The sequence below is a fragment of the Pleurodeles waltl genome, chromosome 6 (assembly GCF_031143425.1).
Source record: "Pleurodeles waltl isolate 20211129_DDA chromosome 6, aPleWal1.hap1.20221129, whole genome shotgun sequence".
Taxonomy (NCBI): domain Eukaryota; kingdom Metazoa; phylum Chordata; class Amphibia; order Caudata; family Salamandridae; genus Pleurodeles; species Pleurodeles waltl.
The window spans coordinates 800,447,815-800,474,458 of NC_090445.1; the positions used below are offsets into that span (position 1 = coordinate 800,447,815).

At 41.7% G+C, this 26,644-nt stretch overlaps 1 protein-coding gene across 3 annotated transcripts in view; it reads left to right on the forward strand.

Moving 5' to 3' along the window:
• Positions 1 to 26,644, forward strand: part of LOC138300266 (VPS10 domain-containing receptor SorCS1-like) — a 2,596,073-nt gene that overhangs the window by 2,541,041 nt on the left and 28,388 nt on the right. For 2 of the 3 annotated variants that reach the window (XM_069239430.1, XM_069239429.1), the window contains exons 25-26: positions 2,272 to 2,377; positions 2,463 to 2,623. In XM_069239430.1, coding sequence (XP_069095531.1) covers positions 2,272 to 2,377; positions 2,463 to 2,623 — 267 coding nt within the window. The remainder of the gene's footprint in view (positions 1 to 2,271; positions 2,378 to 2,462; positions 2,624 to 26,644) is intronic. The other variant, XM_069239431.1, reaches the window with a different exon arrangement.

Genomic DNA, 26,644 nt, shown 5'->3' on the forward strand with positions numbered 1-26,644 from the left:
TTTGAGATGAATAGCTGATGTAGGAACTGAGGGACTGTTAACGAGTGTGTTATCTGCACTTTTTGTGAAGCAGACCTATGCCCACCATGTGTGATATAAGAGATTTTGGAAAGATTTCCATTCACATACAATGTTTTCAATTCCTATTGTTAATAGGAGGTCCATGAGGCACATGCCTGAATGTTCATTCCATTCTGTCTCTTATTCACTGTTTTCTTTTACTTTTCCGCTTTACTGCTGATTAGCACTAGTCTCTTATTTTTCCAATGTAACGACTGATTTCCATCCATATTTCACCACCTCCCAGTAGTGCTTTATGTGGGATGAAAACCTCTGGGGTTAGACCTGACAGCTTTAGGGTGGTCGTCCCCCAAACGTTTTGCATTCCTTGCTTCACTTTTTGCTGATTTGTTTTGTTGGCCTTAGGACATGTTACCACTGCTAACCAGTGCTAAATGGCATGTGCTTATTCCCCTAAAATGTGGTAACATTGGTGTATCCACAATTGTCATATTTAATTTACTTATAAGTCCCTAATAAAGTCCACAGTATGTGCCCAAGGACTGTAGAATAAATTCTAATGGGCTTGTAGCACTGATTGTGCTACCCTCTTCAGTAGCTCTTTAAATAGGCCTCAGGACTCTCACTGCAGAGCCTGTATGTACAGTTTCACTGCCATGTCAACTTGGCATCTAAAACCCCTGGCATCTAAATCCCCTTGCCACACCTTAAACTCCACTTTTCTTACACATAAGACGCCTGTAAGGTAGGCCCTGTGTAGGGCAGGGTGGGATGTAAGTAAAAGGTAGGACATAACATTTTTAGTTTTACATGTCCTGGTAGTGAAAAAACACCCAAATTTGTTTCTCACTGCTGTGAGACCTACCCCTCTCATTGGATAACATTGGGAATCGCTTAATACATCTATTATGTGTAATTCATTATTGAATATAATGAATGAGTAAGGGGTAATAGTGTTGTGTTTGGTACCTATGGACCTGTACTGATAAGTCTTCTTTAATGGTAATGTTGGATTTATAATTTCAACTTTCGAAATGCCAATTTTAGAAAGTTAAATACAAAAACTAAAAAAACAGCCCTGGAAATACTTAGACACATTATTTTGAAGTCCACAGAAGCACAAATTAATTATTGCTACCAATATTTAGTTCAGGGAGACAATAACTCATTCAATAACAAGCAATAGAATTAGCACTATAGACATGATTCTACTTTGGCACCAAAAACCAGAAATGTGTGTTAATAAAGTGTATTGCATCCAGGTTCTGTCGAAATAGAAAAACACAAGATAAGGAGTGTTGGAAATGGCCCTTCTGCAGGGTTATCCCCAGACTTTTTGCCTTCCTCCTTCTCTTTTTCTGACCTCATAAGCTCCAAATGTAAGAGCTGTACCTAGAGGTGCACTGTCCTTATTTTGCATCAGGCCAATGCAGAAATAATGTGAAATAAAACCTTAAAAAATAAATGAACCTGTCAGGACATCTCTCCTTTTCAGTGCTCTGTGGTGCTCTGTAAGGTCAACACGTTTTGCGCCCTTACCATTAAGAGGTTCTCATGAGGAACCCAGAACACATGAATAACTCTGAAGAGAAGAAAAAGAAGAAAAAACACCTAACGCTTCATGCGAAATAGTGCGCTTGTGATACTTGATTAGCATTCCCTTCTACAACAATACCTTGGAGGGCATTGCCCATGGAGCTGACCTTCCTCCACCAAGGCGGTATTACATCTTCATTAATACTGTAGTGTTATTGTGAAAGAAAATCAGATCATTTATTAGGACCAACAGCTATATGCCAAAATAAGGGAAGTATTGGTCCTATACTTAGTAGATCTAAGTCTGTCTGGTGTTAGCTGTAGTCTGAAGCCGATCTATTTAATACGACACCCATCTTGGTATTCTAGTGTAGAGGGTGTATCCGTTGAAACGCCTAAAATTAATTATAAGCACGATTATATTTTTTCAGATGTGGAAAACAGGCACCACCTTTGGAAAAGCGAATTTTCAACTTGTCTAGGTTTATTAGGACTTTCTCTTTTGGGACTCAACCAGATTATTTCATTACATTTTCCAGGCACAACTGTATTTTGTTTTCACATGCAAAACCTATGAAGGTTAAGACGTTTGCGTAATACCTTTGTCATTGTTTTCTTTAATGCTCCGGAAACTCTTTCATAAACGTTCTTCCGTTCATGGAAAAAGTGAACTTTTTCTTTATTTCTTTGTATCTGTGCATGTCTTTTCCTTAGCACCCCTTGTCGACCTGACTCCAAGTCACAGTGGATCTGCCATGCTGATGTTACTGTCGGTTGTGTTTGTGGGACTGGCAATCTTTGTCATCTATAAATTCAAAAGGTGAGCTTTAACAGTTTATTTTCCAGGTTTAAGAGCACCCTGAATGAGCATGAGCACACAATGATGTTTTTTGTTAATGTTTTAGGAAGATTCCTGGAATTAATGTATATGCAAAGATGCAGAATGGGAAAGCACAGGAGATGATCAGTCCAGTCAGTCCAAGTGAAAACATGCCATTTGTGGCTCAGAGTGAGCCGATGACCTCTGATCAGCTATTAGATGAGAAGCTGGATACAGAGGCTGTAGGTAACTACATTTCATCAGGTGAAGCTCTCATTCTGGCTTCTAATTGGCTAAATCTCAACTCACTTTCTATTTTTCACTAATGTTCCCAACTTCTATAAAATAGATAGACTTTAGTTGTATTTCTTACTCTCCAACTACTAGCCTGCTGCAACCTATATCTAATACAATCTTCTTGATTACTTTCTGATTCAAATGTTTATTTATGTCAACATTAAATGTTCTCCTTCCCTCTTGGAAACACCAGGCAAACAAGTGAAATTTGTATATGAATCCTATTATATTGGCTCACCTTCCAGTGGCTATCGAAGGTGGCGATAAAGCAGTCAAGCAAAAAGACCAGTATTTAATTGTGAGCCAATCTGAGATATATTTGGGCCTTCTCAATGAATTAATTAATGGCAATAAAGCTGAAGGTTAGCATGTGTAAAACACTTCTATCAAGTACAATTAATTAAATTTGTGCAATTTCGTTTTACGTCGTTCTGCAAAATGCTTCATAAAGTATGCAAAATTATAAGAGGTGCAAAACTGGTGTTTCAATGCTATATTTTAGTATTAAATACATCGTCATGTCGATTTTGGACAAGTGCTGCGCACAACAGCCACTTGCGCTCGGATCATTTGTGTTGCTGCCTTCCTAAAAGTTTGCAGTGTACACTTTTGCCATGTGGCATGATGGTGCAATTTCAGGAATTTCACCTAACAAGTATAAAGCAAATTAACCAAAATTACGCAAGATTATACTGACATAACAGAAATGTTGCCACGGCTTAAATATATGTGGAAAGTTCTCTTTGTATAGAGAGTCAATAGTGCCTTAATATTGATCATTTCTAGTTGCATTTTGCACAGGGCACTTTTCTATTTGTTGTGTAGATTCCTTACATTTTATTTTATTGCATATATAATAATGTAATGGTTTTAAATAACAGAAAATTAAATTCGCCTTACCTTTCCTTGGAAACATTAATAATGGTTATAACAATACCTCAAGCAGTGTATACATGACAAACAAATATTAGTATAATATTAATAATAAGAAGACGATGAAGATGATGCATCTTTTATGCATGGTCAACCCTATCAACCCCAGTTTTTGCTGAAATGTATTGTACGTTTTTAACACTGCTCACTGGGGCTTTTCGGTCCGCAGTAATTGTGCTCTGACCCCTAAAAAATGGGGATGTTGACCTTTGCCTGATTAGCATGTTTAAATTCTCTACATTACAAAGCCATGGTATATGGTGTGGCAATTATACCCATGTCATGGGAAGTTAAATGCCACCTGTGGATTGCATCATTTGCTGTGCCATCCACTAGTGTGGCAGACAAAACGTGGCTTCAGGCCTACCACTGTAGCCTTTTTGCTGCTGCTTGAACCTTAACCCCTTAGATGGGGGAAAACCTTCCATTTATGTAATGTCACTCCCTATGTGTGCCTTATAGCCACAAAGGTAGGGTGCAGTGTATTTAAAAAACTAGGACATACATTTCAAGTTACCAGGTCCCTACAGTGACAAGCCCCCCAAAGCTATTTTCACTGTGGAAGGTCCTGGCTGTCCTTTTAAAAATGCAAAGTACTGATACAATATTTTTTATGCAATCTATACTTTGGGATCAGTTAGTATATTAATTCAGTCACTTTATTTACTATTTATTAAAAGCCCAATTCAGTAGTGAAGTTAAAGTTTTGTGAAATATTTGGGAAAATAAACTGTTAAAAAGCATGAAACTCCTGGGGGCTAATCTACATTAGCTCTCTTGCAGTTGTCAATCAAGTGCTTAGCCTTTGAGTTATGAGATTTCTCCCAGGAGGTACACAATGAATCACTTTGAATGACAGGTCAACTTAAATGTGCATAGATAACTCCTCTGAGCTCTGCTGGAACTTCAGAGTGGGGGCTACTGCCCTTTCGTGTTGGCAAATCAGTGTCAAGTCAGCTGACAGGTCTGTCTGAAGTACATATTCAGTTTTGTGCCCTTGAAAGGGATCAAACAGGACCAGAAGACAATTTGCTTATCCCTTGGCTGGCTGCTGAAGAACTTTACTTTCGACCTATCAAACTTCTGCCTTCTGTTTTGTGGTGTGTCCAGGAACTGCTTCAACCTTGATTTTAGTGTTAAATGTGTAAGGACACCGTTGATTTCCATAGTATACTCCCATACAGGTCTCCAGGTCTAAGAGTTCAAGTCTAGTGTGTCTGAAGACTTCAGCCATCTTAGCATTGCCCTGGCACTTGGTATGTTGGATCTGTTTGAAGTAAAGCAAATAGGAATTATTGAAAATGTGGGTAGTTTTGCCCTTAGGAAATGTTTACCCCCGTGGTTAAGGACTACCCAGGAGTCACCCCAACGCACTAGTTAATGCCAGCCAGAAAGGCGGCACTCCAAGGCACCCCCAGAAAACATACCCTGGACCTGTGGAAGACCAGAATTAGGACTAGATTTGCTGTTTGAATCCTGTGAAGGGACATGAAGTGCTAGTACCCAGGACAAATAAGTAGACTCAGTGGGTAACTTGGATGACCGGTGTGGCTACAGCTACATCATCAGCATGGGGCCTTTTCTTGAAGTGCCCAGCTGACTCATAGCAACTGGACATGAACCCTGATGTTAGCCTCTGCCTGGCACCCTGGGGGTCTCTAAGTGCTTCCCTGAGGGCCTGGGAGCCTAGAAGCTTTCTCTTGCTTTTGTTTGTGCACCAAATGAAAGTTGAAACACTTTTGCAAATTTTCCCTCCAGAGTTTCAGTAGGGTCTGCTGGAAAAGGTTTCTAACCATCATTTCAAAAACGTCAGATTGGATTTCAACTTTTTACCGTTCAGTGGTCCCTCCACCTCCCAAAAATGATAAAGTCCTATTTTTTGTTGGGACTTAAAAACTTTTAAGTGAGAAATGGACAAAGCTCCCAAGATCCAGCATGACCAAGTTGCTTCAGGTATCCAGACTTGGTTCTGCAATGACATTACAATTTCAGCAGGGGCCCACACATCAAGGATTTTACTTCTCAAAAAGTGACAAAGTCCCATTCTGAGTTGAGACATAGACATTACAATCATTTCCTTCCTAAAAATCACTATATCATTTCCTGAAGTAGAACTTAGAAACTTTTTCAGTTTTTAAACTTCCAGACTTTCATCAGGACCAATCCACTCAGTACATCCGAACAAGGCACAATTGAGGTTGGCCTGAAGTTACACCTTGTTCCTGGTCTACTGCGACCATAGAGACTGGGCACTTTATTTTGTTTGGCTCTTTTTCCATTGAAATCTTTGAACATACATATATCTGGGTCCCTTTCAGTTTTCTTAATATGTTTTTCTTCTTTTTAGAAATCAGAGTGGGATATTTATCATGTTGTCCTTGATTTTCTAATTATTTTGGTACTTCTAAATGCTTTTAGCATTTTCTGTAAGTTAAGTCTGTTTGCCATGTGCCATTGCTATCAGCAGCTGACCTCAGGTTAAAATTACTGAAACCTTTGACTGCACCTAACAGGTTAGTGACTTTATTACTTTTGGTGATCTTCCATCTACCCAAACTAATAATTAATTTTCTTAAATTAAAAATAATGTAATGATGATTGAACTACTGCTATTTCTAATTATAATAATAACAATATTATTTACTGTAATTAGTAGTACAAACATGAGAATAATATAGATTTAATGAAAAGGATGTAGAAGTCGTTTCATCCTAGTGGTGCTACAGGTACATTCAATGAAGAAGTCAAGTATTCAATAAATGTAATGTATTAAAATTCTTTTGATGAGGAGCATGGTCTGTGGTCAGACAAATATGGCGTCTTAACAATGAGCTTCTTTGGTCTCCTGGGATGGGTCTTCTAGCTTGATGCCAAAGTGACATTTGGCAGGCACTGACATCAAGCCCCCAGCATTTCTGGACTGGCTGCTCCTGGCTCATCTGCAGTGGAGTTGGTGCTGGTGGCATCCCAGGAGTGAAGCACATCAAATGGTGACCATCTTGACTGTACAGTTTGCCCGTATGCATGAAACTTGGGCCAACTGAGTACACTCAGAATCCGATTGAGAACTGGACAGCCCTCATCCTTATCAGTGTTGTACATCTATCTGAGCCTTGCAGTGCTCCTCAGGAGGGAGGACTGCTCCTATAGGTTAGATGTGCTAATTTGATGGTGAAATGAATACCTCACTGGTGAGGTACCCATCTTGGGGGACTATTGGGTAGTGGTGTCCTGCCTTTCCCCTTTGGAGCTCGCACATGCCACCCTTTCTAAGCAAAAATAACATATGATGGAATGCAGTGCACCGACAGTCACAAAGATCTGGGTTTAATCCATCATTGTTTTGCTCAGCCATGTGCAAATCAGTCTTGACCCTGTACTCCATGACAAACTAGCCTGAAATGCCTGGCCAGATCCTTTCTGAACCAGAATCAAGCAACTGGTTTCAGGGTATCACCCCACATTAGCCAGGCTAGCTGGAATTCAGTGGTGTAATGAGCACGGGACCCACGCCAGGGCATGCCCTTCCCACTTAGGGTGACAAAAGCAAAAATAACAGATGATGGATGGAATTCTGAACAATTCAAACATTCACCCCTGTTTCATAAAGATCTGTATTTAATCCATCATTTTTTGCCCACCACAACGCCCCAGTTTGGACCCAGCTATATGCAAATCAGTCTTGACCCTGTACCCCATGGGAGCAGTCTAGCCTGAACTGCCAGGCCACGTCCTCTCCTTGACCAGAATTAAGCATCCTGGGACCAGTTTCAGGGTATCACCCCTCATCAGCCAATCTAGCTTGAATCCAGTGGCATAGTGAGCATGGGACCAGGGTCTGGGCATACTCTTCCCACTCAGGACTACAAAAGCAAAAATAACAGATGATAGATGGAATGCTGAACAATGCAAACATTCACCCCAAGTTACAAAGATCTGGGCTTAATCCATAATTTTTTTTGCCCACCACGCCACCCCAGTTTGGACCCAGCTATATGCAAATCAGTCTTGACCCTGCTCCCCATGGGAGCATTCCTACCTGAATTGCCAGGCCAGGTTATTCCTTGACTGGAATCAAGCATCCTGGGACCGGTTTCAGGGTATCACTCCTCATCAGCCAGGCTAGCTTGAATCCAGTGGCGTAGCGAGCATGGGACGAATGTTTGGGGATACCCTTCCCACTTGGGACTACAAAAGCAAAAATAACAGATGATAGATTAAATGCTGAACAATGCAAACATTCACCCCCAGTCACAAAGATTTGTGTTTAATCCATTGTTTTTTTGCCCACTCCCCCACCCCAGTTTATGACACAGCCATATGCAAATCAGTCTTGACCCTGTCCTCCATGGAAGCAGTTAAGCAAAAACTGCCAGACCATGTCCACCCTGGACAGGAATCAAACTTCCTGGGACGGGTTTTGTGGTATCATCCCTCATAATCCAGGCTAACTTGAATCCACTGGCGCAGTGAGCACGGGACCCACATCTGAGCATACCCTTCTCACTTTCACCAGAGAGAAACTAACTCTTGAGGAAAGATTGGCCCATGAGCATAGTTTTAGAGTTCTGGATTCACCAGTGCTGCAGGTGGAGTCCAGTGCTGTCTGCCGTAAAGAATCTAGTGTGGAGGATTTTTGCAAAGCACTAGATAGATGGGTGAAGGGTAGCAGAGCAAACAACTGTGAAGGGCTGTACAATCTGATTATCAGAAAGCACATGTTCCATTGTTGTTTTCCTGGTCCACACCAACAACTGTTGAAATGTAAGTTCTCTGACCCCAGGGAACTTGCGAAGGAGACCAACCTCTGGGTGAGTACTAGTGGGTCTGGTAAGGCATTTGGGAGTGACCCTAAAGGGATTGGCTCAGGTTCCCCCCATGTGTGGCATGGGAGATTCAGAGTGACCCAGTCAGGTCCCCTTGTAGTGAGGTGGGTACAGGGTCGCATGTTCCTTCTCAGAGGAGGGATGGGATGGAGATGGGTGTGGGAGACGTCCCAGGGTTCTCTATGCCCAACACCAGTGCCTATAGTGTCCCCCAAGGGGGGCCCCATTAAGGGAATCTAGTTTCAACTGGGAGACAATCCTCTGAGGGAGGCCCCCATAGTGTCAAGAGAACTTGGGGTAGGGCAGCTGACACAATCGTCCAACCATTTCTGAATTCTGGCAGTACCACTCCACAGAGCAGAGTACAGAAGCCCAGATGGAGGGGTAAGGGGAGGAAGGACTCACCCCTAATTCCTGATCAGCCTAAGGCTACAGACCCTGGGTTAGAGGGCCAGGTTAAGGGGATCACCCCTGACCTGGGGTAATGGGCGTCGGACACCAGCATCCCTACCACTTTGTCTTCTGGGGGTATCACTCCTTGAGGGAGGGTGCAGAACTCTAGATGGAGGAGCAGAGGGGGGAGGTGTTAGAAATGGGGTCTTTGGTTGGCAGTCAGGTTACCCCCTGTCCAAGCAAGGACCCTCACTCTAGTCAGGGTAAGTCACACACAATCCAAATTATCCTGTGCCCACCCTCTGGTAGCTTGGCACAGAGGGGTCAGGCTTAACTTAGAAGGCAATGTGTAAAGTATTTGTGCAATAAACCATACAATACCACAATATAACACCACAAAAATACACCACACAGTGTTTAGAAAAATATATAATATTTATCTGGATAAATGCAGGTCAAAACGATTAAAGATAAAACAAGCAAATGGAGGGATATCACTGAAAGTGATATCAAATCTCTTAGAGTTGAAATATTACTGTAAAAGCAATAAAAAGTGCCTTAAGGTCTCCTAGAAACAACAAGTGTCTCTTGCAGGGCAAAGTACCTGGTTTGCGGTGAAAAATCCTTGCAAGGGACCGCAGAGGAGGAGGTGCGTGGAATACGGTGATTGTGCATCGGTTTTGCCCCTTCGCACATGGACTTGCGTTTTTAATTTCCACGCGGGGAAGACGTTGCATCGATTTCCGGTGCACGGACTTGGATACTCTTCGGGTTGCGGGGTTTTCAGATGCCTCGGGGACGATGCATGGCATCCTGGGCTTGCGGAGCAAAGTCACAGGGGCTGCGTTGATGCATGGAATTTTCTTCTGCACGGCAGGCGCTGCGTCGATTCCTTTCAGGAAGTCGGACGGCTTCGGCTTGCGTTGATCCAGTAGGGCTGTGCATTGAAGTTCGGGTCACGTCGCTGGTGCAGCGTCGTTCCGGTCTAGGTGTGCAGTGAATTTTTCACCACGAGCAGGCTCTGGGTCGTTCTTGGCAGGCGGTGCATCGAATTTTCATTGCACAGTATTTCAGCTGCAGGAGAGAAGTCTTTTTGGTACTGAGACTTCAGGGAACAGGAGGCAAGCTCTATCTAAGCCCTTGGAGAGCTCTTCTGCAGCAAGGCAAGAGAGCAGCAAGACAGCAGGGCAACAGCAAGACAGCAGTCCTCTTCAGAAAGCAGTCAGGTGAGTCTTTTAGGCAGTCAGGCAGTTCTTCTTCTCAGGGTGCAGGTTCTGGTTCAGGTTTCTTCTCCAGGAAGTGTCTGAGGTGGTAGGGCAGAGGCCCTGTTTTTATACCCAATGTGCCTTTGAAGTGAGGGAGACTTCAAAGAGTGGCTTAGAAGTGCACCAGGTCCCCTTTCAGTTCAATCCTGTCTGCCAGGGTCCTAGTATGGGGTGTGTCAGTCCTTTGTGTGAGAGCAGGCCCTTCACCCTCCCAGCCCAGGAAAACCCATTCAAAAAGCAAATTTTTCCAAGTGAGGGTGAGTAACCTGTGTTTGGGGGTGTGTCTGAGTGAATTCACAAGGAGCTGTCAACTAAACACAGTCAGATCTGGATTGCAAGGCACAGAAAGATTTAAGTGCAGAGAAAAGCTCACTTTCTGAAACTGGCATTTCTAAAATAGTAATATTAAATCCAACTTCACCAGTCAGCAGGATTGTGTATTACCATTCTGGCCATACAAAATATGACCTTCCTACTTCTTTCAGATCAGGAGCTACCACTCCAACAATGAATGAGGGCATCCCCAATGTTAGCCTATGAAGGGAGCAGGCCTCACAGTAGTGTAAAAACAAATTTAGGATTTTTACACTACCAGGACATGTAACTACACAGGTACATGTCCTGCCTTTTACCTACACAGCACCCTGCCCTAGGGGTTACCTACGGCACACCTTAGGGGTGATTTATGTGTAGAAAAAAGGGAGTTTTAGGCTTGGCAAGTACTTTTAAATGCCAAGTCGAATTTGCAGTGAAACTGCACATACAGGCTTTGCAGTGGCAGGTCTGAGACAGGGTTACTTAAGTGGGTGGTACAATCAGTGCTGCAGGCCCACTAGTAGCTTTTGATCTACAGGCCCTGGGCACATATAGTGCACTCTACTAGGGACTTATAAGTAAATTAAATAGCCCAATTGGTTGTGATCCAATGTTACCATGTTTAAATGGAGAGAGCATTTGCACTTTAGCACTGGTTAGCAGTGGTAAAGTGCGCATAGTCTAAAAACCAGCACAAACAGTATCTCAAAAGTGGAGGGAGGCAGGCAAAAAGTTAGGGGTGACCACCCTAAGGCTGTCAGGTCTAACAGAAGGACTCTCCTGAGACCAGTTCAGCCCAAGGGTGCAGAGCCTGCGTTTGGTGACCAGTTGTTGGGTAGCTCCCCTGAGCTGGTGGGAGAGCTGAGCAGGACGGCAGGATTCAAGCGTCCTGGCAGTTCAGGATTCTGGGGTGCCACTCCTGGTGGGAGTGCGGAACTCTTGAAGAAGGGGCAGGGGAAGGAAGAACCCCAGTTCAGGCCAAGGGTGCAGACCCTGGGTTGGGAGACCAGTTCCAGGATATAACCCCTGAGCTGGTGGGAGAGTTTAGAAGGATGACTGACACAAGCACCCTGACAGTTCTGGAGTCTGAGGGTACCACTCTTAAAAGGAGGGTACAGAACCCCTGGAGTGATGGGCAGTGGGAGGAAAGCCTCACCACTGGCTCCTGTACAGCCTAAGGCTATAGACCCTGAACTGGAGATTCCAGTCGCAGAATACCCCCCTCAACTGGTGGGAGGTGGTGTGGAAAAATGATGCAATGCAGCAGGGGCTACCAGCTCCCACCCTGAGAAACCGTAAAGGACAGAGACCCCCTTGATGGTCTGGGGCCTGGCTCTTGACACTGACAGCTGTCAGTGGCCTCTGTTGGTTGCTGTCCTTGTTATGTTTTTCTTGGGTGGAGGACAGAAGTGAAACCCAAGGGGCGGCGTGGGCCACATCAGTTTGTTGGCGATGGTGGTACTATCTGCCTACTGGCATGCATCTTTGAGCACGTTAAAGTTAGATGCTTCACAGAAGGGGTCAACAGGTGAGGGAAAGGGATCCCCATGACCTATCATAGTGGGTTCTGAGAGCCTGGACAGAGGGATCCAACTGGGTACAGAGTGGTGTAGAACTGACAAGTGTTGCCACTGCAGTTTTGGGCCTTTGCCCATGTTATATCGCCCTAAGCAGGGAAATGCATCCACGTATTGATTGGTCTACCCTGGCTTTAGGCTGGACAGGGTTGTGTTGGAAATGGCCCTTTCTGCAGGGTTATCCCCAAACTTTTTGCCTTTCTCCTATTTTTCTTCCCCTATTTTTGTTAACTTTAGGACTCTGGGCACTTCACCACTTCTAATCAATGCTAAAGTGCATGTGCTCTCTCTACTAAAACTTGGTATAATTGACTTAAATGTGTTTGTCTTAGTAATTTTACCTATAAGTCCCTTGTTAAAGTGATATACCATATACCCAGGGCCTGTAAATTGAATACTACTAGTAGGCCTACAGCACTGATTGTGCCACCAACAGAAGTAGCCTTTCAAACTTGTCTTAGGCCTGCCACTGCGGCACCTACATGCACAATTTACTGCCACATTGATTTGACAAGTCAAACTACTTGCAAAGGCCTAAACTCTCTTTTTACTACACCTACGTCACCCCTAAGGTAGGCCCTGGATAGCAGTATGGGCAGGGTGCTGTGTATGGGAAAGGTAGGACATATACCTTTGTTTTTGCATGTCCTAGTTGTGAAAAACAGTCTGTTTTGTTTTTCACTACTGTGAGTGCAGTTCCTCTCATAGGATTGCCTTAGAAATTCCCTTATATATGTCTAGATGGTAATTTCTGATCTGTGAGGAGTAGCGTGGGCATTTTTGGTATGTTTGGAATGGTAGTGAAAAATCCTGCTTGCTGGTCTAAGAGGAATTACATTACTATTTTGGAAATGGCACTTTTAGGAAGTGGGCATTTCTCTGTGCTCATAACTCTAGTGCTTAGCAGCTTGACTCCAATCCACGTCTGGGGCAGATTGACAGCTCTACTTTGTACATACTTTCCATACAGACATCAGACAGGAGGGGCTGGATGTGACCGAAGAGCTATTTGCATACAAATAGTCTTGCTGGGCTGAGGAGTGGGAGGGTCATTCACAAATTACATGTGAGTAGGCTGTGTCGTGCACTAAGGGCTGATTTATCCCTACCAATATCAGGAGCCAGGGATGAGATTGAAAGGAGTTGTTTTACACGTGAAAGGGCTTATTTGAACTTGCCTCTTGAACACAGAAAATTTGAGTATAAGTACAGGGGCCCTGCCGCTTGATTTTTAGAACATTTTGGACCTGGGACTGAACAACTGCCAGAAGGACTGCTGGACTGCACAAAGGACTCATCTGGACTGCTCTTCTGCTCTTGCCCTGCAGGACATATTCTGGATGGGGTGTTTGCACGAGCTACTCAACAGGTGGAGGTAAACATGATACAGTTGAGTTGGATGGATCATCATCTGCTGAAATTTAAACTTGCCTCAAAGAATGTTGGGGCTGCTAACGTGGAAACGAACAAGGTAGGCAGGTCATGGAAACAGGTTAAAGTAGAGGAATTAGGCCCAGCTTTAGAAGCTGGTTGGGATAAGGCTAAAGCTATGGCCTTGCCCCTGATCGACAGCTTTCTGAAAGGAGTGGAAATGACCATGAAAGAAATGGTACCCCCAGTAATTAGAAGGCCCAATAGTCAGAAGAAACCAGGTCACCCTTGGTTTACAAAAGACCTCAAACTCCTTCAAATAAAGTATCGACAGCAGGAAAGACGGTGGAAACTTAATCCAGTACCTGAGGAAAGGGTGGCCCTTAAGTCCACTCTAAAGGCTTATAAAGCAGCACAATTTATGGCCAAATCTAAATTTTATACTACCAAAGTAAAGGAGACTATTAATGCCCCCAGGGAAATTTTTAAGACTATTAAGGCCCTAACTGTGCCCATGAAGCCGGCTGGTCTAGAAAACTCTCAGGGTTTCTGTGACAAAGTTGCTTTTCATTTAGAAAATAAGATATTGCAAATACATAGCAACTTTGATACCCAGATTATTCCCGAAGTATTACCCCCATGATAACAGAGAGTGCTACAGCAGTTGACCAGTCACTAATGTCATATTTCCAACCCCCTTCCATGGATACTATTAAAAAGAAGATTCTTGAAATTAAATCGGGCTCCCCTCTGGATCCGTGTCCTCCTTCCATTTTCACTTGGTTCCGGATTTAATGGCACGGATGTTGGTTCCCATTTACCAAGAGGTAGCTATGTCTGGGGAGTACCCATCTATCTGGAAAGAAACAATAGTAGTACCCCTCAAGAAAAAACCAGAGGGGGATAATAAGGACATGAGTAATTTGCAGCCAATAGCACGTCTCCCGTTTTTGGCAAAGATTCTAGAAAACATTTTGAACTCTGAATGGATCGAGTTTTTAACAAAAGTGGATGCTCTTGATATCCCAACACGGGTTCAGAAAAGGGCATAGTACTGAAACTGCCCTAATCTCATCCTCTGATACTATTCGAAGGATGGTTGATGAAGGCAAGGGGGCCGTTTTGGTTCTTTTAGATTTATCCGCTGCCTTCGACACTATCTCTCGCACACTATTAATGTACCGTTTGCATCGTGTGGGTTTGAGGGACAAGGCGCTTAAACTTTTGAAGTCTTTTCTTACAAATAGATGGACCACAGTTAGCTGTGGTGATTTCAAATCTAGACCTTATCTTCTGCCATGTGCGATTCCGAAGGGATCTTCCCTCAGCCCCACATTGTTTAATGTATATGTAGCGCCTTTGGCTAGTCTAATTCGTACTTTTGGTTTCATTCCATCTTCCTATGCTGATGACTCCCAGCTTATTATTCCTATTAATCAGCCATGGGAGGAGGTTGCAGATCATTTTAGTAATTGTATGGTGGAAGTGAGTAAATGGATGAAGACCAATTGGCTAAAAATGAATGCCACCAAAACTGAAGTTTTATGTTTTGGACCTGGAAAGAATTTATGGAACTCACGGTGGTGGCCCTCTGAATGTGGTAACTGCCCTGTGCCCACTACTGTTACTAGAAACCTAGGCATCTTGTTCGACGAACATCTGTCTTTTAAAAAACAGATTAATCATGTGGTAAACATCAGTTTATGGTCAATTAAAATGCTCAGAAAAATCTTCCCCTATCTGTTACATGAATGGAGAATATCTGCTATCCTGGCATTGGTGATGTCCAAGATAGACTACTGTAATGCACTGTTCCTTAATCTGGATAAGGAGCTGATAAAAAGACTCCAATTAGTTCAGAATTCCGCTGTCAGAGCGGTTCTTAATCTCCCACGATGTATATCAGTTCGAGAGAGTCTTAGGAAATTACATTGGTTACCAGTGGCGCAGCGTATCCAGTTGAAGTCGCTCTGCCTTACTTTTAAGGCAGTTCATGGAATAGGACCACAGTACCTGACTTCCAGACTCCTCCTGCATGTACCTAAAAGAAGCTTGAGGTCTTCCCAAGCTCACTTGATTCAGGTCCCTCGCACACATAAAGCCAAATGGGGAGACAAAGCTTTTACAGTAGCTGCAGCCAGAGAAAGGAACTCTCTCCCACAGAATATTAGGTAAGAATCAGGTTATATGAAATTTAGGAAAATGGTGAAAACTTGGCTCTTTCCTCGTTAATTGTTTTGGACATCAAGATCAGGGTCTTTGATTTAGTTTGTTTCAGTTTCTTCTATTGGATTTTTTTCTATCTTCATTATTTCTGTTATTTTTCTTATCCTCTGTCTATTTTTTACTACGTGCTTTCTTCCCAGCGCTTCGATGCTCTCTGAGTAGGAACGCGCTTTATAAATTTCGAATTACATTACATTACATTACATTACCTGCGGTGACTGGGTGGCATAAAGGATTTACTGGAAGGCTTTTCTGCACGTTGCCCTGCTAACAGCTGTACCCTGACATTTGGCTGCCAAAGTGCTGTGTTGCTATCAGGAGAGATCGCCACTGGGAGCATTATTTTGTTGTGCTGGTCTACCTTACTGCTACTTCTGCTTTGTGCCCCTTACAAGTGTTCTCCTGGGGGCTGGGCTGCCCCTGAGTTGGCAGTTTACTCCTGATTTTGGCCCCTGCAGACCCCCACCATCAGTGCATGGTAAAGTGCTCCATATTCACCAGAATCAGTGCAGGTGGAGCATTCTGCTGTTTTCTTGTGATCAGTGTGTGGTGGCTACTTTTACTACCCCAAACTCCGCTTGCCTCAGTGTCTGGTAACATACTTCCCAGGCTCATCATTGTACAATTGTCCCTGTGGTGCAGCATGAGTTGTTTTGCTCGCAGGGACTGCAGTATACCTGTAGCAGAGTCCCAAGTCCATCTCAGCAAGGTGCTCTTGAACACTGCCTTTCACCTATCTGAGTGCTACTGGGCAACCAGGTGCACCGCCAGCAGCCAGGAGATGATTTTCTGCCGTGCCCTCGTGGTTGGAGGTCAGGATCAGACGTTAAGTCAGCACATCTTTGCGGAGTCCTGCCCATGCCACAGCTCTGCGCCGGCCCAGAATGTGGAGCAGCGTGCCTTCGGCCTGCAGCTGCCTTGGGTAAAAAACTCAAGTATTTTATTGACATCTTAACCATGAGTGGACCCTGACTGTGTAGCAGCCTGCTCTAGCTGTGGCATTTTGCCAATCCCTGAGAGAGATGCTGTCATTGTGATTGGACCAGAGTGGTCCAAGTGTTTCGTCCTTATGCTCCTTGTAGTCAAACCCCCATCAGGGCCATACTTGTGTGGCAAAAAAGCACCAGCTTCTAGAAATTACCATATATCTGCGAGACATTGTGCCCCCGGAGAAGAATTTCTTCTCTCTGTTTCCGGGTTCAACAACCATCAGCCCTCAGATGAGACAACCATAACCAGTCTCACCTATAGAGGTTTACTGACCCTTTGGACTTGATAAAGAGTATAGTAGTGAGAATCATTCAATCACAAATCAATAACATTGTTTCATAAACAATACTGAACACTAAATCAAACTCCAAACTGAATGAAGTTTCAAAGCTTTATTACAACCCCAAATAAATTTCACACATATGATGCACAAAACTAAACTATAAATATACATGAAAATCATAGGCTGACGGAAACATCTGAAAAGACACCCCAAAAGAAAAATATGGAATAGCAATAACACACCATGCATATTAATATTACAATTTAAAGAAGATGATGGTGACATAGGTAAATCATCATACTACAGTTTAACATACAATTTCAGATTTCAGAGCTGGGCCATTCCCACCACTAGCACAAATTTGGACTTGCATGTGTGCGGAACGGGCTAACACATGTAGACAAAAGCAAAGTTAAAAGAAAGACAAAAATAATTTGGAAATCACCTAACTAGAGCAACTCCCTGTAAAAATTACGCTAGTGTAAGTAACTAACTAAAGAAACAAGAAACCACAATTAGTTATACCTCTCATCATGGGACAACAGACAGGAGTAATTCATCAGGCAGGAAGATCATCTTCCTCCAGCAAAAGTTAACAGCAGCATCATGACAGTACAGAACACGGGCTGCACATAGAACAGATCAGCATTTCAGAATAAGTTGGCCTTATTAGTCCTGAACCACATAACAGTAGGGCTCATTTTGGATGTCCGATTCAGCATCCAAACACTGCAGATGGCACCATCAAATTCTGTTACTATTGTTTTTAGCAAAAGTGCATTGTCATTGAATGATTTCACATGTTTCTAACAAAATATTACATTTTCTAGTTATTTGCTACTTGAGATCCTTTCTCACGACACATAATACACTATACTATACTTTTCACATGAGAATTACAAATTTCCTGTCCTGTCCGACAACTAGAACAAATAAAACAATAATGTTATTCTTAAAACATGTTTCTTGCCTTCAATACAATAGGACATTCAACTTCACATTAACAGCCTAGCAAAAATAATTCAGGTGAGGTGACAGAATAAACAAGTGATTTTCCATTACTGCTGCAAAATGAACCTCTTCAGTACTAGTCAAGCTAAGAAGCCTTAATCCACATTAATACATTTAATACACATATTGTGCACCTTATAATTCATATACGCAAAGCAAATTATTTAAGCTGCAAACATTATTCAAAACATGTTAAAATTTTAAAACATTCATTTATATTGTTTGCACACATATAATTTGTATTAAATAAATTCATGTATTCAAATATAAATGTGTTCAATTCATATTCATTTTAATACTTCAGCTATTAATCTACATTTTAAAAAGAACACTCATAACCTTAACTCATTGTAATACTTTCATTTATTATGAAGGTAAAACTCTCATGTTAAAATGTAGTGCACTATATGAATGGTGGCCACATGGTTTACTATAATTCATATTTGCACATTTTTCAACTCATTTTTTTTCTCTGTTAGGCTTTTAACTGTAGGTTAATTCGTCACCATATGATAACTTCTATCCACTAATATATTCATAAAATTTGATCTCTCTCAGTCCCTCCTCTGATGGCAATCTATGTCGTCACAAAATAAATGTTCTCATTTACAATGAGACAAAATCAAAACCTTGTAGTTTGATAACACATAGATCTAGGTTTGTAATCATTGTCAATTTTCTTTATTGTCTGATAATCTCCATTTCCATTTCTTCCCTCCTCTGTTTATTCTTTATTCTTTGCTTTCTCAAGAAATTGTAAGCTTTGTAAAATCCAAGTGCACACATTATGTACACTTTCACAATAAATAAAGGTTTCAGGATCATTTCCCAGGTTTCTAAACCAAGATCCTACTTTTGAGAATCCTTCACCTACTGTCTCCCAAACATTTGTCTCTTTTAGGCCATTGAATTTATTTTTCTGACTCGTCAAATTAGATAAGTATCTCTTTATCTCTCGGCTGTTGTGTATGTAATTGCAGTAGTGCTGTGATTTCAAAACTCTGAAAACTCACCACACCATTTCTGTGTCCATTAAGAGCATTGCACCTGAAAAATCAGTTCACATCTCATCTACAATTGTTGATAACTTCCTTATCTTTATGTCATTCAAGATCACACGCACTGATGGAATAAAAGCTCAAAAAATATTTCTTTTAATAGCTGAACTACTTGCTCCTCTCCTAAATCTTATTTTAGGTCTCTCAATCCCTTCTCAATTGTCAATGTTGTCTACTTGGTAAATTTTCAGAAAGACTACTCTCAAATAACATGTACATACCAGCCTTTCAGCAACTTGTAATAAGCATTCTAACCACAGATGTTACAAATACAAGGTACCTCAGGGTCTTGTCCATCTAACATACATTCCCATACACTCTTGAACAGGAACACCTCGGCATTCACTCATTCCTATCAGCTTTTGATTGTGGACTATATATACAATGCTTTCCTACATGTTGGCAATCAAAAGTGGGGCGTCCCTGTGCATCAGGTGTGCTGTCAACTGTTTTTTTCTTTCTAACTATACCCTTATCTATCCTTTCCTTCATTGCTTTTCTTCTATTATCTACTTAGTTAATGAACTCCTTCTCCACCTGTGTAAGAAAACATGTTAAATTATTCTGGTGTGCATATGCTGTGCCAAACGTCAGTGTAGGCTCAAATACTCCTCCTACTATATCTATGTTCCTAGCCTTTGCTATGCTGATTAATGGTATCAAAAGAAAAAACAGTCATAGTTAGAATAAAAATACTGAATCCATTCTTGGTTGTACTGATGTGTTGATAATAAATTGGAGCTAATACCATGCATTAGTGGTAGGCTGTGATATGTGATTTCTTCTTGTACTGACAAAGGAATTTGTGTAAATACATAACAATCATACACATTCATTGTGTCCACATACTCAGACAGCAAACTATAATATACATTGGCAGATAAATCTGTTTGTGTCACCTAAATGAAGCAATCCCTCATCCTCATAGAACCTATTCTGCTTAGATATTCTCATATTCAGCACTGGAGTTACTGTACTTTACACCTCTCCTTTCATTGGAGCACTCTTTCCTGCAATTAATAAAATGCATGCAATCATACATAGTATAATTAAACGAATGCACACATATTTACACCTACTGTGATTACCATGTCCAGGATTCATGGCATCTGTAGAATAGAGGGAAAAAAAGGAAAAAATATGAAAGCAAAAGTGAGCCAATATCAAAAACAAATCAACTTTTCAAAGTCTCTGCACTGTTAACAGCATCTCAATCTTTAAGAAAATTCTTCAAGACTCAACCAAAAGCTCTCAAAAATAGTTCCTATGTTTGTTTTTATTAGAAGGCAGTTTGATGATCACTTATTGTTACTTCCAGAGTGTAATGTTTTTGTTGATCAATTGGCAAGGTTATTTCAGAGCTCAGTACAAATGAAATTTCAAGTTCCAGAATGATCAACTCATCGTTAAAACAAAAGGCCATAAACTCATTCTCCCATTAATTTGTGGCAAAATAGATCCATTAAGGTGAAGAGTATCTGCAACTTGCCACTATTTTCCTTTTCATTCTCCTTACACCACCATCTTCACTATGATTTCACTCTGCAACTGCTTCTGTTATTGATAGGAGCTTATCAGCAACCAATTCATGTGCAGCTGCAGGCCATTTGTTTCCTTTCACAGTTCTCTTTTCGGGTGCAACTGCTTTCACAATGCTTACTGTACTGGCAGGAATCAGTTGATTTTGACTTTGACTGCACTCCTGCACCTTTGTCTGTACTTTTATCTGCACCCTTATCTGCATGCAGACTGCTTGCACCTTCACCACTTTGCAGGTTTTCTGATTCAGCCACTGGTTTGTTCTCACAGCTTGGTCAAGTTGAACACCTTCTTCATCAGCATTTCTTCTTGCAGGATCAGACTCTGTGTTTTCAAGAGGACAGAAGTTTGCATTAGTGGCTTGTGTGGATCCAGTTTAGATGACCCGCACACTTCACAGGTGTTTTTGTCACCAAGATAACTTGAAATGGTCCTTTTCACCTTGGCTCCAAGCAAGTCTTCGCCACATGCTTCTTTACTACGGCCCAATCCACAGCTTGCAAGCTGTGGCACTGTTCCTGGCCCATTTGAACTGTTACTGCTTCAACCTGATGAGACAAAGAGCAAACCACATCAGCAAGAACTTTGCAATAATCCAGCACTAAGTCATCTGTTATGTTCACAAGTGCATTTGCAGGTGCTGCTTGTTGTCTCATTGCATGACCCATCAGAATCTCATGGGGAGACAGTCCTGGCTTTCTGTCAGAGGTGCTACGAATGCTCATCAGGACAAGTGGCAATGTATCAGGCAATTTCATTGCTGTAGAGGCACACACCTTTGCCAATTGAGCTTTCAGTATTCCTTTCATTTGTTCCACCAATCCAGATGCCTCTAGTCTGCAACTGCAATTTTTGCTCAATGTTCAGAGCTGCACACAACAACTTTATGATCTCGTCATTAACATGAGTTCCTTGATCTGATTCTAAAGAAATCGGGAATCCATACCGTTGTATTAGTTCCCTGAGCAGCAGCTTAGCTAACGTGAGACTATCATTCCTACGCGTTTGATAAGCCTCAATCCAATAGGAAAATACACACCCAATTACCAATATATACTTCAATCCATTGCAGGCAGGCATCTCAATGAAATCAAGTTGCATTCTGTTAAACTGACCTCCTGATCTGCCTATGTGGCTCAATTAACCAATATACGTTTCCCTACATTAATTTGCTGGCATGTAACACATCTGTCACAAACCGCTTCTGCAACCAATCTAAATCAGGGGTTGTAGCATGTCTGTTAGAATGTAGGAATACTTACATCTCTGCTGAGATGAATCTGTTCATGATCATACCTTGCTATTGAGTTCAACAAACAATCTGGCAACACAACCTTCCCTTCATTTGAAGTCCAGACATCATCTCTCTCTCTTTGAACGCAACCAGATTTTATCCAACCTCTGTGTTCTTTCTCTGTTGCTTCTTCCTGCGACCTCTTAATTTCATCCCTTGTATCAACCACTGACATCAAGAAATTGTGGTTTGTCTCACTGGTGTTACTTTCATTGCTCCACCTTTCACAGAAGGTGTCGCAATTGAGTGCACAATATCTGGCAATTTGGTCAGCATACATATTTCCCAATAATTCATAATCATTAGACTTTTGGTGGGTTACACACTTAACAGCAGCAATCCTTTCAGGTAACTGTAAAACATTCAATAAATTATGAATTTTTTCACCATTTTGAAAGTGTGATCCAGAAGAGGTCATAAAACCTCTCTTGTGCCACAACTGCCGCAAATTATGGACAACACCAAATCCATATTGACTGTCAGTGAATATTGTCACTTTGAGCGGCTCTGATATGCAGTATGCTCTTGTAGGAGCAACTAATTTGGCTACTTGAGAGGGAGAAATCTTTGTAACCTGCTCTGAGTACCTTCACTTTCTCCATAACAGGAGCCATCAACAAAGACAACTTGGTCATTCTCCTCTAGAGGAATATCCTGAATATCAAGTCTGGTTTTTGGTGCATAGTTCAGTGACATTGAGACAGTCATGTTCCATCTCATTCACATCATTTAAATCATCAACATTTACAGGCATTAATGTAGCTGGGTTCAGAGTGGCACATCTCCTGACCACAACATTTGGAGATCCAACTCATAACGAATAAGACGAGCATTGGTCAAATATTGGGTTTTGGACTGGGTTAAAAGTATTTCCACTGAATGTGTGACATAAACAGTTAAGGGGTGTCCCATCGCAATGCCCTCGCATTGACTGTTGCTTACACCAGCACTGGCCACGGCTTTTTAACAGCTAGGCAAAGCAGAAGTGACAAGATCCAATGTGGCAGAAAAATATGCCACTGGCCTGTTTGTCTTTCCTTGTGACTGCGTCAAAACAGAAAGGACATTCACAAAGATAGAGCTCTGCACAAATTCTCTCTCAACTCAGTAAAAACTTTAATGCATTCTTTATTGAAGGGGACTGGATCTGTCACATCCTTCTGTGTCAGTTTCTGCAACAGTTTGGGTATTACTGAAAAATTTGGGATCCATTGGCGACAAAAGATAACCATGCCCAAAAACATTCTGACATCTCTCTGTGTAACTGGGGGGATTAGTTGCATTATTGTTGCAACTCTTTCTCAGACACTTTCCTTGCATCTTTCTCAACTATGTGACCTAAATACTTCACTTCCTTCTGGCAATACTGTAACTTAGCTGGGGAAACCTTGTGTCTGTTTTCACTCAAATGATTCCACAATGCTATGGTATCTCGTCTGCAAGCTTCATGCGTATTGGACGCCACCATCAGGTCATCATTGTACTTCAGTAAAGCAGACTGAAATGTCATGATCAAAGACTCTAAGTTCTTCTTCAAGATCTGATTAAAAATGGACAGAAATTCTGAAAACCCAAGGGAGTACGACACCATGAATATAAACGGTTGCCAAACCAGAAAGAAAAGAGGAACTGACTACCCTCCTGCAATGGCACTGAGAAAAATGTCTGACAAATTGATCACTTAAAACTATTCTGCTTCACATGGAATCAGAAACAAAATCATTGCTGGATTTGGAACTACTGGCCAACAGGGTAGCACAATTTCATTCACCTTTCTTAAATCCTGTACTATGCCATAATTTACATTGCTAAATGAACACTCCCATTTTCTAATGGCGGATGTTGCCGAACACATGAAAAGGAAGCATTATCTTCATGTTGTGAACATCACCGACGTTTGAATTCGGATATACTCAAATTCCACGACCTCTGCCTCTGAACTGAGGCACCATATTGCCCTGCTGTTGAATTCCCTGCATTGCTCCTACATTCACCATTCCTTGCAGACTCTGAATACCTGCTGCTTGGGCAGACATGCTGATGTGCATTATCATTGCCTTTCTCTTCAACCTTTCCTGTTTCAAATCAATCTCGTCACTATAGTATTTTGTGTATTGCAACACTTCATCAATCGGCTTTCCTTGCCAACAAATTAAATGAATCTTATACATAATGATAATTTCAGGCGTCAATCCTTAAACAAATCTAAATTCAAAATGAGTCATGTTTCTCGGCTCAATAATCTATGTGCCACTGTGATGTCTGAATGCTTTCAGCAGTCTCTCATAATAAGCATGAACAGCCTTTCGTTTCCTGAGATATCCTGTCAATTCTTTGCCAATCAATATCTTTAGGGGACACTCAAGTTTTCGAAAATAGTAATGCAATAGTTTTTCAGCATCTCTTCAGACGGCGCACCTGTTGCTGCATCTCTTGGCAATTCACGTGTTGGCCAATCAACACTCCTCTTGCAGTCAACCCACAAATCTGCTTGAACCATAATCTTAAATGGTTTTCAGATCTTCCCACAAACACTCTGCAAGCTTGACAATCCTTTCTGTTTGCTGGTATCATTCCACTGGTTTCTCCTTCAACTTTGGTTAATCTTTTGTAAATGACAATATGTTGCTTCTGCTCCAAGGAAAATGAAAAAAATTCCCTCCCGGAATTTCTCTCATGGGCATCATTTTTACTGCTCCCTCAGCCTGCTGTACATTATTTTAATATGCAGTTGGCTTTTTCTTCTGATCTCTTTTGTTTGCCCATCTGCCTTCTCAATTATCTAATGCTCCTCATGTTTGAATACTTTGAATCAACTCCTTAATATGAACTTTCATTCCAGGTGATTTCATGTTTGAAATGTCTCTCGCATCAAATTCAAATCTGTAACACTTCTTTAACTCTTTGGGTTTATTAATCTCAATATCATACTTCTCTGCCAAATTAGTCAATTTCTCATAAACCTGTCCTGCTCAGAGAGAAATATCCTTGCACATGAAGCGCGATTCATGTTTATTGTAAGAATCTAATCTGTCTAACTCAAGGGATCCCTCTAATCATTTCATTTAATTCCAATTTTAACCTAGCTATTTTCAATGTCTTTTCTCCCTCTGGAGTGTTCCCTTAAGCTGAGGCTCAGCTCAAATTATCTAACCATTGAGTCAATTGTTGGGCTGTCAATCCTTGTAAACGTATGCTATTACCATTGTTTCAGGGCACAAACTGTGGTACATTGCATGAGGCTCTTACAGCCTGCTCTTGAATCATCACAAATGATCCCATTGAGCATGGGGTACATATTGCATCAATTAGTGGAACAACTCCATTATATGTCTGGTCAGGGGTCATAGCTGGCACAGTAGTGCTTAACCTCTCCATTAGTTCCAAAAGGTGAATTCATTGCTGATACTGGATTTGAAATCTGGGGTCCGCTCTCATTATTTTTCTGGGCATACAACAGGACTACTGGACCTATGGTTACAGTAACTGTTAATGCTTCTGGTTCTGACATATTTGTCTGCCTTTGAGGGAACATTAATCTTTTACTTTGCCAAAAGTCTGATTTGATTTATTTGGGGCAACATCATGTTGTGTCATTCCTGGGGAATACACAGACATTGTCTGACTCTGGTTCATGACTTGTGCAGGGGTCTGTATTTGTAGACTCAAATTAAGTCATTCCTACATTTTGAATTGGCTGAGACATAACTGGAACATTCTGTATCATGTTAACATTAGGAACTGTCGGATAAATCATTGGCACCTGTGCAACATTTGCAGTAGGTACGTTTGGAACTATCTGAACCTGGTTTTGTGCAACTGGGGCTGTGGCAACACTCAATACTACATTCTGGTTTAGTAATGTGGCTGCATTATACAGTGGGGGGAAGATTCTGCAACAAATGAGTTATAAATTCATCCTCTGAATCACTCCCAACAACTGCTGCTCTTATTTTGAGCCAATTTCTGTTCTGTATCTTCCTCAGATTTCTTTTTGGGTTTGGGCTAAACACTTCCCTCACTTTCCTGTATCATTGCTCAAAATTACTTCACTGCGTGTAATGTATCTGTTCTCCACATTCTCTGCTCTGCATCCCATTTAGCTTCCGCTAGGGTCCTTTCTGCTTTCCTCATTCTTCTGTTGAATTTCTGAGCTTCCTTTTGTCCTGCAACTAACTCCCAAATGGCAAGTTCTTCCAATTGTGCTGGTCTAGGAAGGGGTATTGATTCATACAACTCCCTCCTCAGATTCTCTAATATTCTCAAATTAAATGTTCCATAACTAAGAAAAGCTAGGGTGCTTTCCTTCTCAGGAAATAATTTACAATCCCTCATTCCTTTTCACAAGCGGTTCTCAACCTATAGCAGCGCAGTCTTGTCCACCAATCTGTGCGCAGCTTTTCTCATCAACTGACCTGTCCCAGTAGGGACCAATTGACATCACATTCACTTCACTCAGCATCTGTGACTCTCTTCAGAGCCATCTCATACATCTCTCACACAAAACTTAAATGCAAATATTGCGAGCACAAAACCCAAAACCTGTCAGCTCACTATGGGTAGGACTCAATTACTTTGAAAGCTATATGGACATTTCAACTGCAGCCTTTCGCACAAACAGCTACTCTTCCGGCTGTAGCTCTCTCACAAATGCAAATAAGATTTGGCTGGCAAACCTCACTCTGATCGATACAGATCCTCCATGTGCACTCAGAATTCACCTAATACAAACCAATAACACATACAGTCAAGGGATTTTTTTGAGCACAAAGCACAGCATTTACTTGGCGTACGCCAACTCCCCACTCTTGTTCTTGTAATACGCAAACTCCCTACTCACTTCAAACATCACACTTCACCTTGATTTGCCAAGGCATTGCAATCGCAAA